The sequence below is a fragment of the Sceloporus occidentalis genome, unplaced genomic scaffold, assembly GCF_023333645.1.
Source record: "Sceloporus occidentalis isolate IW3139 unplaced genomic scaffold, rSceOcc1.0.p SCAF_81, whole genome shotgun sequence".
NCBI classification, from domain to species: domain Eukaryota; kingdom Metazoa; phylum Chordata; class Lepidosauria; order Squamata; family Phrynosomatidae; genus Sceloporus; species Sceloporus occidentalis.
In genome coordinates, this window is record NW_028317061.1 from 3,792,501 (window position 1) to 3,809,985 (window position 17,485).

Genomic DNA, 17,485 nt, shown 5'->3' on the forward strand with positions numbered 1-17,485 from the left:
GGGGTAAAGGTGAAGGACTGGACTGCAAAACAAGAAAGCAAAAGAAACAGTTTGAGTTACAGACTCTGCAGCTAACTGCAGGACACAACGAACAGACCACGTCACAACAATCCATGATGGATGCCATGAATATTAATATGGGGAAATGACTCTGGTTTGAAGCAGTAGCCAATCAGCAGCGAATGATACATTATAGATGTGCTATAATAATGACAATATGGTGAAAATATCAAAACCTATAACATCAATGCTGAAAGTACTGTGTATGCAGATTTATTTAAAATTGTGATATTGTAAGTAGGACTATATATAAAATGTATGATAAAAAAAAAGAGTATGAAAAATAACAAAAATATGCCATTACACGATGGATAAGACAATGGAAGCTGAGTGTGTCTCTATAACTGTATACACATACAATATACATTATTTGTAGAGTTCAAAATAGTTATATTTTAAAAGGAATAAAATAAATGAATATATATATATATATATATATATATATATTGCTTAATATTTGAGGGACAGCCATTGCATGTGAGTGACAGACAGAACCGATGAAATGAGATCAATGAACCATAATGAATAAACTGTCAAATCCCATATTCCTCTTGGTAATTATTCATTCCAAAAACAAAATAACCTTCTGAGACCCTCATTTTCCATGTTCTCTCTCTTTAGTAATTTCTCAATATGTTCCCTATTGTCTAACATTTGTGCGCTTTGCGCCACTATCAGGCACTCAAAGGGTAGGGATTGAATGTCTCTCAAAGCTTGTTCAATGTGAGAAGGGATGTCTCAACATAGTGAGTTGGATCAAGCTTTGAAGTTTCTTTGGTTTGATCTAAAATCTTATCCATTTGATCTTCTTCACTGCAAAGATCTATCAACTCCTGTGGTCCTGAAGAAGCATATATTTGTGTTGTAACCTACAATCCTAAGTGGAGCCAACAAAGGCTTCGTTACGACATTGATTAACATCTGTACCCGATCTCAGTGGAAAGGATAAAGAGACTTGAAGGTTATGAAAATATAACCATACTGAGAAACCCAAAGGATATTTAAACTGTTCTATTATGGAGTGTTCTACAAACCGAAATCTCTATGCTGTCATAAATATGTTTTTTTTATTTATTTTTGTGCTACAACTATCTATGCACCTTATATCCAATACTACAACAAGCAAAAATGTTATGATTAATGAATGAGGACAGGTCTGATTTGACATCTTACCGGCATAATTACTCAGTCCCTTTCTCTTCTTTCTGCGCCAATAAAGCCAAATGCTAAATCCCATTAGAATTACCCAGCAGGCACCTCCAATTCCTGCTATGAAGGCCGGTTGTTTAACAACGTCGGTGATTTGCTCTGTTATGCTGTTGTTGTTTTCGGTGATTACAACCTCATTGCGATTTCCTGTGATACAATTTTTAAATAATTACTTGTGGTTAAAAACAAAACACGAATTACAGTACGAGGTCATGATTTGTGTCTTACCCATAAATTAAATGTGACTCTTTAAAACTCTTTTAATTGCATTTTATTCTGTATAATAAAACATAACATTTAAACAATTTTTCATACAATTTTATTAAATATTTCTATATTAAATATTTTTTTTAATTATTCAATATACAGACATAAATAAATAAGATTACATAGTTAATCATGTGCCTGCGCACTAGCATTTACGTGGATGATTATTTTAAGGAAACTAAGCTCAGAAGAAGTAGCAGAAGGTCTATATAGAATTCCTCATAGAAATACAATGTACAGTTCTAGATCGGAAACGTTTAAATAAGGGTTCTACAATTGAAGACCCTAATCGGCTTTTGTCTATTTAGAAGTACATGGTAACACTTATATTTCTGGATATTAAGGAAGACTCTGCATCAAAACCAAAGACATGACGGCTTTAGAGAGAAGCTAATAATGATAAGACTATGAATATTTTGTTAACGTGACTTTGTAAGCTTTATGCTAATCAACAGAATCAAAAAGTTCTTATTTTGACACAAATTATGAAAGTTTTAAAGGTGACGTATACCAACGTACAGCTGAATTCCAGCTCCCGACTGGTTGCTCCTTGAAAGGGACATTTCAGCAATCAAATTTAATTGCTGAAATGTAAATTAAATTTAACTTTAATATTTAAAAGAAATGTGGAAGTTTGTACAGCAATGCAAAAGCTCCAGGGGTCTAGAGAGACCACTCACACACATACGCAGAAAGCTCTTCCCATAGATGTCAGCTGGAGAGCTTCTCTGACAGTGATTGGCCAAAACTACAACCAATGGTGGACACCAAAGAGAAGTCTTCAGCGGTTCAGTAATAAATGGATATTAAAGCACTTACAAAGGTCTTACAAAGGTCGACTGCACAATAGGTAGCAATTTCTACAGATATATTTAAAAATATGCTGATTAATGCCGGTTTATTTAAAAAAAAGGAATGATGATGTATTTTTTTACTTTGACTTGATGAGAAGTTAATAAATGCTTGCGGTACATGTACTCAGATGTGGCATGCCACGGGTACGCTTGTATTACAAACCCTTCTACAGCAGGTGTTACTGGAACAATGCTGTCAGTTCAACTAATTAGAACAAAGGCAATGGAAGTGTATGACCCGTAACGCTCCATTGTTTCTGGAGACAAAGATATAATCATATATAATCCGTTCTTCCTACTGGAGACTAATGAGGAATAAAACTAATTTGTTGAAGCAAGAATTAATTAGACACATCAGAACTGACTTCGGTTATTATTACCGTGAAAAAGTTTCCCAGTGTTAATGCCCTGTTTAAATCAGTTGCTTTAGTGGGTACGAAAACCTAAATAATTGGGGTTGTGTTTTAGAACACTAGATGAAATCCAATTTTATTGTAAAATGAAATATGTAGAAAAGAAGTGAAAGCAGGTCATGGTAGATCATTCTCAATAAAGTATCAATTTATGTAAACCAGATAGTACAGTTCATTGAGTAGACTAGTTATAGAAAAATGACCCGACTACAGAAGTAGTATTAATATTAATTATTCATTTAGAATTACTCACAATAATTGTGGAAGATTTCATCATAAGGACCAACAACCAAAAAAATAATAATTAAATATGTTTTTAAACAGCCCAAAGCAATGCATGATATAATAGTAATCCTGGGTTTTATAGGGTAGTCCTGACAACTGCTGGTTGTCCTGATTCTTGAGAGTGTTGGTAGACGGGAAGGGCTGGTAACATTCGGCAATAAAGCAGCCCACCGAGCAATGTGGCTTGGTTATTATGACTATTGGTCTATCCACCTAGTGGATACATCTGGAACTGCAAGTACTGTACAGAAAGCTTCAGACTTAATTTAAAAATATATTTTTTTTATTTTAAGATAATTTTTGTACTCTCCAAATGCAGTAATAAAAAATGTGTTTCACTTCTTTTGACTTTAAATAATAATTCCTTTCATTTGCTTGAACAATGTATGTACTGCAAATTAACTACCGATCCTAAAGGCACAAATCTTGGTTGTTTATAATATTTTTGAAAACAGTAGTTGCAATATTTTGCTACAAAATAATAGAATAGAGTTCAGGAGGACTTCATTTAAATAAAAAGAGTAAACAAAAAAAGCTTTCTGCATGCAATGTGACCCCTAGGAACTATTCCTCCTACTGCAAAGCCCAGCACAATTAATGAATAAAAGGCTAAAAAAAATCTAATTTTTTTAATTACTTTCTATGTAGTAGAGTACTAATGATATGAAATAAGGTGCCATAAATGATTATTGAGGCAGAGAACTGGGATCATTAAAAATAACAATTAGTTGCCATCTTGAGCATAATATGTAAAAAAGGCAGCTTCTAAGGGCCACTGGTCTTTTATGTTCAATATCTGAATTCTCTTTGGTGCTGGTTTTTGTGGAACCATTCCCTCGTCCCCCCTCCTATCAGTGGGTCTGCTGTGATTAACACCATAAAAGAGAAAAGAGAGATTATATTGTTTAATATATTTAAGGATCTGTTTTTTCCAACAGCATGCAGCAACAACACTGATATGTGGATTTTAATGGGATTCTTCATTATTATTTAGTATATTGTTCAGACAGAGAATATGTCTTCGATCATTCATATACACAGCTGTTAATTGCAAATCAGTATAATCATCCTGGACTGAATTGAGATTTTAGGCAACAATTCTAGAATGGGAATAAAATGAATTTAGAGGTTATTGGTTTTTTGGTACATGATGGATTTCTTGTTTTTTGTTATATTGGGATACTTTAATTGTGGTTCAATATAAAAAGGCTATTCTGGTTCATATTTTTTTTTTTTTTACCATAGAATGTATTGCTTCTGCTGATTGGACCATTCACTGGTTTTTGTGTTAGGGCCAGTGGCGTCGGCAGGGGGGGGGCCAGAGGGGGCCATGGCCCCCCCTAAATCATGCTGTGCCCCCCGGTGTGCCCCCCCAATTGAAACGGCGTCTTTTTTTTTTTTTTTTTTAATAGATCCGGAGGAGAGAGAGAGAGGCGCCGAGCGGTCGCTGAGGAATAAGTTCTCAGCGACCGTTCGGCGCCTCTCACTCTTTTCCGCGACCGCGAGGCCTCTGCCTTGGTCGCAGTGCCGGCATTTCAAGCCGAGCGCCGGTATATGATGTCATATCCGGCGCTCAGCAATGAAGCCGCGCACACTGCGGCAGAACCAGGAAGACAGAGACCTCGCGATCCCGCCGCTGGACTTCTACAAGCCCAAGGTAAGTGAACTTCAAAGGGGGGGGAGGAGGGTAGAAAGTTAGGAGGGGGTTAGAGAGTGAAAAGAGGTAGATAGGAAGTGAGAAGAGGTAGATAGGGATACATTGGGAGGGAGAGAGGGGGTAGATAGGATAGATTGGGAGGGAGAGGGGGTAGTTAGGATAGATTGGGAGGGAGAGGGGGTAGTTAGGATAGATTGGGAGGGAGAGGGGGTAGTTAGGATAGATTGGGAGGGAGAGAGGGTAGTTAGGATAGTTTGGGAGGGAGAGGGAGATATTAACATATATTGGCAGCAGGGGCTAATATTAATATTAATTGGCAGCAGGGTCTAGTATTTATATTCATATTGGCAGCAGGGTCTAGTATTTATATATATATCGGCAGCAGGGGCTAATATTAATATATATTGGCTGCAGGGGCTAAGTTTATATATATATTGGCTGCAGGGACTAATAATATATATTGGCAGTAGGGGCTAATATTAATATATACTGGTAGCAGGGTCAAATATTAATATATATCGGCAGCAGGGTATAATTTTTATGTATATCGGCAGCAGGGTATAATATAAGTATATATCCGCAGCAGGGGCTAATATCAATATATATCCGCAGCAGGGGTTAATATTAATATATATCAGAAGCAGGGTGTAATATTTCTATATATTGTCATCAGCAGGGGCTAATATTAAAGAATGAGAAATAACTGCCTAACGTGTGTGTGTATATGTGTGTATATATATATATATATATATATATATATATATATATATAGTGTATATGTACCGTTTTATAATTGGCCCCCATACTTTGGTTCCTGGCCCCCCATGTGCCCCCCCTAAATATGAAAGCTGGAGACGCCACTGGTTAGGGCTGATGATCAATGAGTGCATCTACACAAAACCATAGCATTAAATTTAATTCTTCAGACCCACATTTAATTTTTGTTTACAATATTTGTGGTTGTATAAAAGACTTGGAATGGCTATTGGCCATCTATGCTTAGTTCGTGAACATGAATGTAAGATTTATTTTAGGCTGGACCTATACCAGGGGCTAAATTGAGGGTAAAACTGGTACTGCTGTATGGGTCCCAGGCAAGCAGTGGAACCCTGATCCATCATATCCCGCAATATGGGAATGGGCCCTCGGGACCTGCTGGTGGCCTCATTGTCAGCACGAAGCAGGGCAGTGGAAGGAGCACAGGGCAGGAAAATGGGTACAACATGGGGTTGTTTGGCGCTATTAGGAAATCATGTCAAATACCGGTGAAACAATGAACATTAATATCACCAGTATATATTTTATTATGTTAAATCACGAAGCTCTCTATTTATATATTTTTTTTTTACATTTTATTATTCATCAGTTGTTTTTCCTGTTCAATGTTATTTTATTTTCCCATGGATTTCCTTCCTTTCTGTTTGTTCTGTTTGTTTGTTAACTGTTCCCATGTTTCAGTGTGATTTACGGACACCCTGCTAAGACATAGGGACTGGAAAAAAATATATCATCAAAAAATATGGTGCCCTGGGGGCATTTCAAGTACTCCAGGACCACAGTGTGACCAAAGTAAACATTAATGAATTGCAATTCACCTAATCAAAATGCATTGATTTAGTTATGGATACAGAAAACTCAGCACGCTCCTTCTACTATCCTCAAGTGCTGCGTTTTCTAAAGCCCATTTGTCTAACCCTATGTATCCAACAGAATTACATGTGCATAAATCACATAAAATATATTTATGTCACACGTCTGTTAGCATTACAAGCCTACACATCGTTACAATGTTGAATGACTACGATTGTTGAATGTTGTTCAACTACAAACACCTAAGCAGGAACACTCACCTATAAGTATGTGCTGAGGATCACTTTTTACTCCGACACCCGCGCTAGTGCTTGCGGCAACTTCGACGCGGTACTGAATACCAGGATACAGTCCGCCAATCACCACGGAACGAATTGCCGAATCTACAGTCTTGTTGATGTGAAATCGGGTCTCGTTACCGAGGCACCAGATCTGATGTGAACAATAATAAAAAATAAACACAATATGATCGAAAAGAATTGAAAGGGATTCCATGAGATCATTTATTACAGAATCCATCGGATACTAAAATACCTTATAATATGTTGCTTGGAAGTTATTATTCTTATCTTAAATATTTTAGGATATTTTTTTTGTAATAATTTTACTGTTTCCCAACTCTTCCCTTTTTAACAAGAGACCCCTTTTTCCCAATTTTCCAATTAAAACCAAAAATGAAACACAATTATCATGAACCAAATTAGTGCATAGACTTTTTTAACTTTAATGCTATGTTTCTATGTTAACCGATAGGTCAATACTTTTTTTGCACATAATACTTTGATACTTCAAATTACCCCAAGAGCAATTACAGTATATACTATGTACATGTCAATTGCAATATCTATTTATATTCTAAACAGTATTTACTGCTTACTAGTGATTCGGAGAAGTTAACGATATGCTAATCTGCTTTAAATCTAATATATTAGCAAAATAGCCATGCCAGTAGTATCAAGATTCATTTATGGAAACTGTAAGTATTGACAGAGGTGAAGGCGAGGTTAATATCTGCGTGGGGGTTAATAAATCTTGATGCAGTATTGATCCCACCAAATAAATATATTCGTAATCAACGTGTAGTTTCAGAACCTTTGTTTGAGCAGTAGTCATAATAAGATCCTTAAATATACTGATTTTATTTATTTCATTTTGCAAATAATATACATTAAATTAAAAATGCATAGCCAATCATTTAAAATAAATAGTTGGTATTAGGTTCATTACTGCTGGGGTTAATTTGTAAGATGTGTATTGCTTTCCATGCAACATGATGAAAAAGAATTACCTTATAATCCTGAATTATTCCATTCTGGTGATCGGGAGGAGGAGGATCCCAAGAGACGCTAATACTTGTGCTATTACTGCTCCCCACCGTCAGAACCGTAACAGACTGTGGTGGAGCACTTGGGGCTATAGCAGGTAAACAAGGAGGAAAAAAAAGAGGAAAGAAACATTAATCCTCCAGCCGAAGCTTCATTTTACCCGCCTAATGTATATCTAGACAGGCAGAACACCGAGTGTATGTTCCCTGCAGACCTAAATATGCAAACATGGCAAGGTACTGATTTTGAAATATTAGCTGTTGTGTTAACATCTGTTTAATAAAGAGGTAACATTTCATATTTGTTCTTCAGCAAAATAAACACCCGTGCTTATTACAGTGTATGCATTTTTTATTTGGATTTGCCCTTTTGTTGTTTACAGACACAGGATCCAATTGATGGACCCCTTTGATCCAGAGAGAAATCAGACTGCTGGTATGGAGTCAGAAGGAATTTTTTTTTCATTTTTTTTTTATGTTTCAATTGTAGATCACTAAGGGCAATTGAAAGTTGAGAGAATTGTGTTAAGCGCGGTATAGTTATATTATACATTTATAGATATGTGTTTACATATTATTTTTAACAGTCTGTTAAGCAAATATAATAACAAAAATAATGTAGATATTAATAAGACAACAGTTGCTATTTGAGTATACATGTATAGTAATCTACAAATTTAATATTTTTGATTTTACAAATACTAGATAGAACGATAGATAACATATAGATAGACAGACAGAGAGACATGCTAGACAGACAGGCAGATAGATAATTTTTGTAGGGTTGTGAGCAGGGACCTCTTTTCTCACAGAAAATGCATCAGTGTACTAGGAAAATGTTTTCTGCTTTGCTTGCATTATCATGTTAAATAGCCAAAGCCAGTACCTAATCAAGTTCGGTAAATCTAATCAATATCCAATTCACACAACATGTAAAGTGATGACAAAAATACGTATTGATTTTTTTTCCACAAATCCTTGGTATTTTTGCGTGCTCCCAAGGCAACATTGATCCAATAAAACAAAGAAATCCAAAAGAGCAGCGCTAAAAACATTATACAGAAGATGTAGACACTGGCTAAGCTTCCTATAATTGTGACATTAGTTTAGGAAGTTGTTCTATAATACAATGTCTTGTAGTAATCCCACAACTAGTCACGATGTTATGAAAGTTATCTATATTAACACTGACACCCATAGCTGGGTTATTTTCAGATCTCACATGGTGATTTTCACATCTTGTTAAGGCCTGGAACTAGTTGGTCTCGGCCTGGAACTAGTTGGTCTCCGTGTTCCATTGATATTAACAGCTACCGGCAGGGGTATAATCCCACAGAAAGTGGTACCTGCTGTTCTGATGGAGCAGACCAAATGACAGAAATAAGTGCAGATTCTAAAAAATTACTCCTCAAGACTAAAGTTATTACCTCCAAACGCCACCTTGACTTAGTAATAGAGGAAAACAAATCCTATGAATATGCTGCTTATTTGGCAAAATTGCGCATCTGGATAGTTTAATTCTTTCTCATAAATGACTTATTTCTAAAAAGAAGCAAATTACTGTATGATCTGGGGACACAAGAACTATGTGATCCATTGATGTGTTGTGTTAGATACCCATCACCCTTACAGAGTCCTTGATTCTGGTGATGGCATACCTGGAGACTGCATATATCATATACGGTATATGTATTTATCTATTTCTCTCTCTCTTTCTCTCTCTCTTTCCTTTAAATATATAAACAAATAGGTAAAGCTCACATTTCTTCCTTTCTTCTCTCTGGTATGTGACCTCATGTAAGTTCTAAATTGCAGTTCTGTAACACAAGCAGCTGTTTTAATGTTTACATCTCCTGTTTCAATACGGAGTGTGTGGATGGGATCCGTGTGCAAGGGGATACAACATTTTATTCAGCATATCAAAGGTCTAGCATTGACCTATGGATTTCCTCAAATAAATGTTTGTCATCAAGATTTTCTATGCACTTGCTCAATTTTCCTCTTTCATCAGCTTTATAATTCCACTTCTAGTAATCATATTCTGAAAGACTGAAGTGATTACCAGACATTTAATTACACACCTGCGCAATTTCTATAAGAAGCAAAAAAGGACAGATGCCTGGATATACTTGGCTATATATATATATATATATATATATATATATATATATATACACACAAAATTGTAGCACTCGTTAATGTGTGAGATATTCTGCCACAATCTTCCAACACGGAAGCTTAGCCAAAGGGAAAGGCATCAAAAGGGTGAGAACAGCAGAATATTTCTGTCACTTTTTTTTGCCAAGAAACCAGCGAAAAATATTATAGAAAAAAAGGCCAATTTTATCAAGCTGTGGATCAACAGGTGTCAGACTTTGATTTAATAATGTTATACAAAGTTTTTTATTTGAGAAATAAAAAAAATAAAAAAAGAAATACAAAAGTACTGAAAGTGTATCTCTGTGGAAATGGTCAGCTTTTTGAGTTCTACTTAATGTAATTTTCCACAAAAATAAATCCTTATTAAATCCGAGACATATATACAAACAGAGAGAGGAACTACTAAAGACATTAGCCTGGACTGGGGCTGGAGAAATGACCATCTGCCCACCATGCCTGACATGCCACCTTGTGGCACTTAACTGCAGAGCGTGGTGAAGTGGCCATGATGGAGGTCTGTGTTTACAACAGTACAGACCTCCATTCATTTTCACAGCTCAGTCAGGGCAGATCAGAGGAACTGACCCATGATCCCCACTGCCAGGACAGCTGGGCTTGGAGGCACTTGGGAGGTATGCTAATTTGTTCTCACTCTTATGCAATTACATAAGTTATGGTGGGTAAAGGTGATGGAAAACCCTTCCACTAAAATGTAGGGGTATGTAGAAGCATTATTAAACACTCATCTACAGAGAGGCTGTCTTGTACAGCGGGCAATTACTTTCAAGGGATCCATGTATAAAGTGGATATAGAGGCAAAAGGTGATTATTGTTGACCTCATTTGCATGTGCCTACCCAGAATCCCTTGTGGTTGTGGCAGCACCATGAGATTTCTGAGCTTGTCTGGTGTCTGTAGATGAGTGTTTAATAATGCTTCTAAACACTCTTATGCAGGAATATATGTTGGTTACCATTGGTTACAATCCTCATATAAATAAGATGTTTGTCAAAAATAAATACATATGTTCCCGATGGCAGAATTCTTTGATGTATATCGTAGGTGTGATAAATAAAATGCATGTCTGACAAGCGTAAACATACATCTTGTAGCAGATGAAATAAAACAGACTATCGACTGGTCAAAAAAAACAAAACAAGCAGATGACAGGCCAAGGTTACCTGGACCCTCATATTAATTTATCTATTATCTATACAAGGGCTTAAAAATGTCACACAAGATATTTAGAAAATATGCCACGAAAAAGCCCTCTCTGGAGGTTTTAAATCTTTTCGCGAGCTCAACAGGAAATATACATTAAACCACTTGTCTCGGGGATGCAGCAGTTATTAAATAGGTCCCATTGGAAAAGGCCATTTTTTAAAACCTTTTCTCATTTCCCTTGTTGGCGGTTTGTGGAGACACCAGGCCCGATAGCTGACAGGTCAATTATTCCAGCACTGAGCTTCCTTCCACAGATGTTGAAGGACCCAAATTGCTGCTCATCTTTCTCCTACGCGGGGAAAGTGAATTCCATTCGTTACGTTCACAAGGCCAAAGAGGTGGGAGATGGATGCCAAGTATATGGTGACAAATGTCTGCTCCAGATAAAAAGTCTAACTCGGGAGAAATTAATTTTTGGATGGTGGCCTTTGAAGTAGCATTCTAATAAAAAAAATAACCCAAAGATGGCGGCCTCTCTTTGGAATGTGTCAGCTATCTCTGATGTGTTCATATCGTACTTGTTTTTTTTTGCGATTGCTTTTTTGATCTGACCGGATACGAACGTCGACAGCTCCTGGTGAGCTATTATCTGCTAGTGTGTTTTGGCACGGTATAAACACTGCTTGATACAGCACATCTCTATACTGTTTTACCAAAAAGCATTAAAAATATACTAAAAACAAATATGAGTCTGAACTGATCTACGTAATGTATAATAATCGCTTCACGCATTTACCCCACCTGTATTAGTTATAACTTGAATTAAGCAAATGCAATATACGACTTAGTGGCTAGAATGGGTGTTGTTTTTGTACCGTTGTTAGTTTGGGGATAAATATATATTTTTTATTATGTTTGTTGATCGACTTTCACCTTCTGTAACTAACACTGGCTCCTATTATGCCCAGCCAGGCCACATGCCGGCAAACAATGATGATGGAAATGTTAGTCTGCCACATCCGTAGCGTTACCTTACGTTGAGCTTGACTCAAAGACTTCAGTAGGCACTCTCATACATGGCTGAGCATGATGGGAGCTGTTGTGCACACACAAAGTACCGTAGGGAAAAGGAGAAATCTAGATCCAAAATCATGTCAGTCCTTTGAGGTTATAAAAGAGGATTTGTGGGAGTCTTCCTAATAGCCTTGTTTAGACTTTTATTGCCAATGGTTGCCGAGTCCAATAGCACAGCAGCAGATTGGCAGCAATTTATTCCTGCTAGCCTAAGCATTTATTTCCTAATTATATTGTTTCTTTATAAATTAATTAAATTAATTAGGCTAATGTTGTCTTTTGCTGCTAAATGTCCTTACTATACAAAATGAATTGTAGCTCGTGACAGCTGGAGCATTGTATACAAATGGGTCTTCAAATTTAGGGAGTTAAATATGAATAGGTGGATTATCCTATGCCTGAGGAGGCTTTATTTTAATGATGTGTGAAGTGCAATTAGGTTTATCGTCCTATTACAGGTAATAATACATTTAACAGGCTACGGTAGTTGCTGACCATTCTATAAGGATCCTGATTAATATAGTTCCGAGAGCCAGGGGAAATGTCCCAATGGCATTTTTTTTTTCCCAATCATAAATTTTAACTAGGTGCCTAGTAGCTAGGTACATTGGAATTGATGTGACTATTAAGATACAGTCGTGGAAGCCATGAATAATGTTTAATGGGGGGGGGTTCCCAAAAATATTTATATAAAACCAACATAAAAGATAAATATTTATTTTGGGGAATATAAGCAAAGAAGCTTTGGGATGGCCTCACAACGTATTTCTTAGGGATGAAGCTACCACTGGCAAGGAGAACATTCTGAAATGAGACTGGGTGGAACTCCATATGTTTTATGTGTTTTCTTGTATCCAGGGGGTCTATTTACTAAGAGGAACGCTGGCAGGGGAGATTGCAGAAGAGTCGTGGCTTCAGCTTCTTGACCCCATGTTATATTATGAAGACCCATCCTCAATGAGCTTCTCCTGCAGGATGGTCTTGGCTGGTACAATTAATTGTTGCAAAAAGCTGTCCTATTTTTGATTAGCTCATATTATCATCATCTCTGCTTGAAAAACACATACTTTTATGATGTACCCGTGCCACTTTGTTAAACATGTAACCTTTTTTTCACATTGGCAGTGTAAAGTAAGAGGTGACATCCAAATGTATGCGCGGGTACATGCTGCTCTGTCAGCTACTACTGCTATTATTATTTATTATTATTATTTATTGTTTTATATAGCGCCATCAAATTCCGTAGCGCTGTACAATGGGTAGACAGGACATAACAAGTAGTATGAAACATAAATTGACTAACAAAGACAACAGGTGAGGAGGGCCCTGCTCAAACGAGCTTACAGTCTATAGTCTTATATTTGTTTCCTATTAACGGGTAACGTTTGCCTCCCACCAGGAAACCCCTCTACTGAGCTGAAAAATATAGGTATTGGGGAGGGGTAAGAAGTAATTGGGGTGGGAGAGGGGGGAAGGTGGGGAGGATATTTTGACCCTCTTGACAAAATAAATCCTGCGGACACTCATGCTGGTGACCTCCTGAAAAGATCACCTTAGAGGGAGCATTCTTGGCAACTCACTTTGGTGACTTTCTAAATAAAGAATTTAAAATTCCAAAACACATATTTTAATCAGGACCAAATATAACTATAAAAGATAGGAAAAGTACATATTTTTTTGCTATAAATACAAAATTGTCAAATTCTGAAAACTGAGAGATTTCATTTTTCTACGAGTTATGATGACATTTGACAGAATTATTTATCACTGACTCCAGTTGGCAATGGCATAAAGTAGGGTAGCTAAAGGTTACAATAATCCGAATTATAGATCAAGACGTGGGATTTTCACATAACTTGAGGCCAAAAAAATATATAAATCTTGGCCAATATTGCAGGTTTTGCAACACATGCTGTACCCTTTAATGTATGAAATTGCAGCTAGACTAGCTGTATCGTGAGGCTATAAATGCCAATTCTTGAGCACTTCATAGAAAAGCTAAAGCTACATATTTTCCTTAACTTTTTTTTTCAAGTGAAGTTTACCAGGGAATTGAAAAAAATGGGAATAAAGAGAAGAAAAGGTCAACTTGATAAAGGAGACACTAGTAACTCCTTCATGAAATTTCATCAGAACATGCCAAAATAATTGTAGCATATACCCAAGTTGTACAAAATATGAATATGCCATTGACAGTAATATATGTTCTTAATTTTGTTTTAATCATTGAATTCTATATAGCGGGTAGTACCCATGGGACGGATGCAAAACTCATTATATAAATGCATTAATACCTTCAAATGCTGAGATGACCGCATCCAATCCACATGGGATGCAGAACATCTGGTTCTTAGGATGAAGATACACTATAGCTTTGTGATGCTGCGGGCTAACATTTTGAAACCAAGATGGACACCTCTGGTCTAAGGCTTTACTGACCTTCTTCTGTAGTCCGTGCCGACTTCGGCTCACTGTCCATCCCTTGGAATTCATTGAAATAAGGTCGGACCTTAATCTCATAAGCAACTCCTTTTTTCAGGTTGGCTATTACAGCTGTGCGCTCAGCCGGCACTTTGACTTCTAAGTTCTGCCATACAGATGGAGTTTGCGGACCTGATGTTTGTCGGTACATTACCCTGTATCCTTGGATGAACTGAGACTGACGGTCAACCTGAAAAGTAAATTACGTTAAGCATCATTAGGACGAACCTTATTAATTATAGTGAAAAACTGAAGTTAAAGTGAAAAGGAGAAATAATTATTCTTCAATGTAAATACATCTTGACTGGAAGAAATAAAAATAGAGTGCTTTGCTGTAAGAATTAAATGGCTGTATATTGCGACTAAACCCCCAGTAATGTGTGTTTTAAATTCTATTAATTCTATTAATAGTACTTAAAGGTTGTGTGATGGTATGCTGTTTTATATACTAACATATTCCATATTATAAGTATTAAAGACATTTTTACTATTTCTTTTGTAAGTTAGATGTTACTAGAAATTAAAGTACGAGAAAACAAAACTGAAGAAGCAAGTCGTTTTTTTATATACTCTTCAAACTGGGCGCACCGGGTATGAACGTTTAATATAGACTTTTATTTTTATAAATAAAGCGTCTGTTTTCAATTTTGTGAGGTGTAGATACTTGACTAAATTCATTCGGAATGGAATTTTACAGTTTAAATAAAAGGCATTATTTTAAAAAGCCATCTGTTAGAGATTTTTTTTACAACATATGAGATTTTTGAATAAACAGAATTAGTTTATATAGCTTTTACTATATGAAATGCTATGAAAAGCAAATGACAAAATAACTAGTATATAGCAAAGCAGTCAGCAGCCTACATGTTTATGGAAAAGGCAGTCATTTTCACCCATATAACTATCTATCCATCTATCTATCCATCCATCTATCCATCCATCTATCCATCCATCCATCCATCCATCCATCTATCCATCCATCTATCCATCCATCCATCCATCCATCCATCCATCTATCCATCCATCCATCCATCCATCCATCCATCCATCCATCTATCTATCTATCTATCTATATAACTATCTATCTATCTATCTATCTATCCATCTATCCATCTATCCATCTATCTATCCATCTATCCATCTATCTATCTGTCCATCTATCCATCTATCTATCCATCTATCTATCCATCCATCTATCTATCTATCTATCTATCCATCTATCTATCTATCTATCTATCTATCTATCTATCTATCTATCTATCTATCTATCCACCTATGTATCCATCCATCCATTTCTGTTGTTAACTGTTAACTGACATTTTTCTTAATAACCTTAAATATGTTGATCACGAAACAGGATTATAACGTCTGTCCTAAATAACAAAGCATTCACATTTTGTTAGATGAACAAAGGCCGGAGAAGCGGAAAAATTTTGAAGTATTTCTGCTTTTTAGGATTTTAAAGGAAGTCATCCCTACACATGGATAATGAAGAGTTAAAGGCGGTATAAGGCTTTCTGTTTGAAAATAACAAGCCACTTGAGACTCATTAGAGCTTTGGAATCATTGCCACAAAAGGTAGCTCGGAGGATGATATGTGCATGTGAGGTTCTTTTTGTTCACATCCAAGCCTACTTGAGACCAGAGCTCACCTGCCAGAGAAGAATCATCTTTAACAAGAAACGTGATGAGGAAAATGCGGAATTACACTTACAGTCACACTTCTAAGTTTTTTTTAGTCTAAGGTACAAAGTCAATCATTTTTAAGCCTTAGGAAGCAATTTATTACAAATCATTGTCATCTGTTGACTTAGCATTTTAAACTGGATTTTAAAATAAACAAAACAAGGAATACACATGCGATAAATGTCATTACATCTATATAGCTGTCCTACTTAGAATGACTTGACATAGCAAGCTTAAAAATTAACAACACAGTGTTTTAAATATTGCTTGGATAAAATCATTAAAATAATTTATTCAGTTATGGTTATGTTTATGCATATGTAGTCAGCATGATAGAATTTCCATATTACCTAATAGCTATGTTTAAAATAAAAAAAATCCATATATCATGTATTTTATAGCCACATATGCATTAATAATAACTATTATTATTATTATTTAGCATCATATTAAACAGCAATGTACATGCATTAAGGAATTGCTGTGGTTCTAAATGCTAAGTTTGGAACATCTAGAACCTGCAGATAAAAAACAGATTGGTTGCCATAGTGCTTGCTTTTTAATGAGCACTTTGTTTCAGAAATGCTCTCGATTCTGAATTGATAAATATGGCCCGAGGTGTTCCACCCCGATGGTAGATCAGTCGATGTATGAAAACAACACAAGATTAACTTTCAACAGAGTTCTTTTCTGAATGCTCGCAGATTGATGCTCAGATATAGATATAACTCATAAAAATGGCCTTGTAATACCGATAGAAACAAGCTGTGTTTGTAGGAGGAACATTAAACAGATGTTTCTCAGGGACTCTATAAATCAGGGGAAATTGTTCATATTCATGCTTGCTTAATTAAATGTTTTATGGACAAATATTTTTTTGTTCAATATGCCTAATCTAATTTACTATACCAAGAATGCCCAAGGATGCTTTTATTTTTGTATTTTTGGGTAACAATGTTTTTACTTTTTGTGTTTTATTTGCAATTCTACAGTTGGAGTGGACTCTTTCCGCCATGACCTGATTCTATGTTCCATCTAATCAGTCATTCTGATAAATGTGTTCTAGACTAACGTGGATAGACGACACGGAACATGTTGTCTGCCAAATGTGTTTTGTGTCGCTGTATTAACGGTTGTTTGTATGGGTTTGACCTCAGACCTGAAGATGCCCGCTCTCCACTGACTGCTCTTCTCTGCTTTTTGGATTTAGGTACCTTATCAAATGCTTAACAATACCAGGGCAATAGACTTCTACAAGAATT

At 36.1% G+C, this 17,485-nt stretch overlaps 1 protein-coding gene across 1 annotated transcript in view; it reads right to left on the bottom strand.

The window, feature by feature from the left end:
- Window positions 1–17,485, bottom strand: part of LOC149285316 (roundabout homolog 2-like) — a 440,725-nt gene that overhangs the window by 26,762 nt on the left and 396,478 nt on the right. Inside the window, exons 15-19 of the mRNA XM_089495533.1 lie at window positions 14,496–14,727; window positions 7,624–7,748; window positions 6,596–6,767; window positions 1,234–1,416; window positions 1–22 (exon numbers count right to left, since the gene is read on the bottom strand). The exon at window positions 1–22 is cut by the window's left edge and continues 5 nt beyond it. Coding sequence (XP_089351659.1) covers window positions 1–22; window positions 1,234–1,416; window positions 6,596–6,767; window positions 7,624–7,748; window positions 14,496–14,727 — 734 coding nt within the window. The remainder of the gene's footprint in view (window positions 23–1,233; window positions 1,417–6,595; window positions 6,768–7,623; window positions 7,749–14,495; window positions 14,728–17,485) is intronic.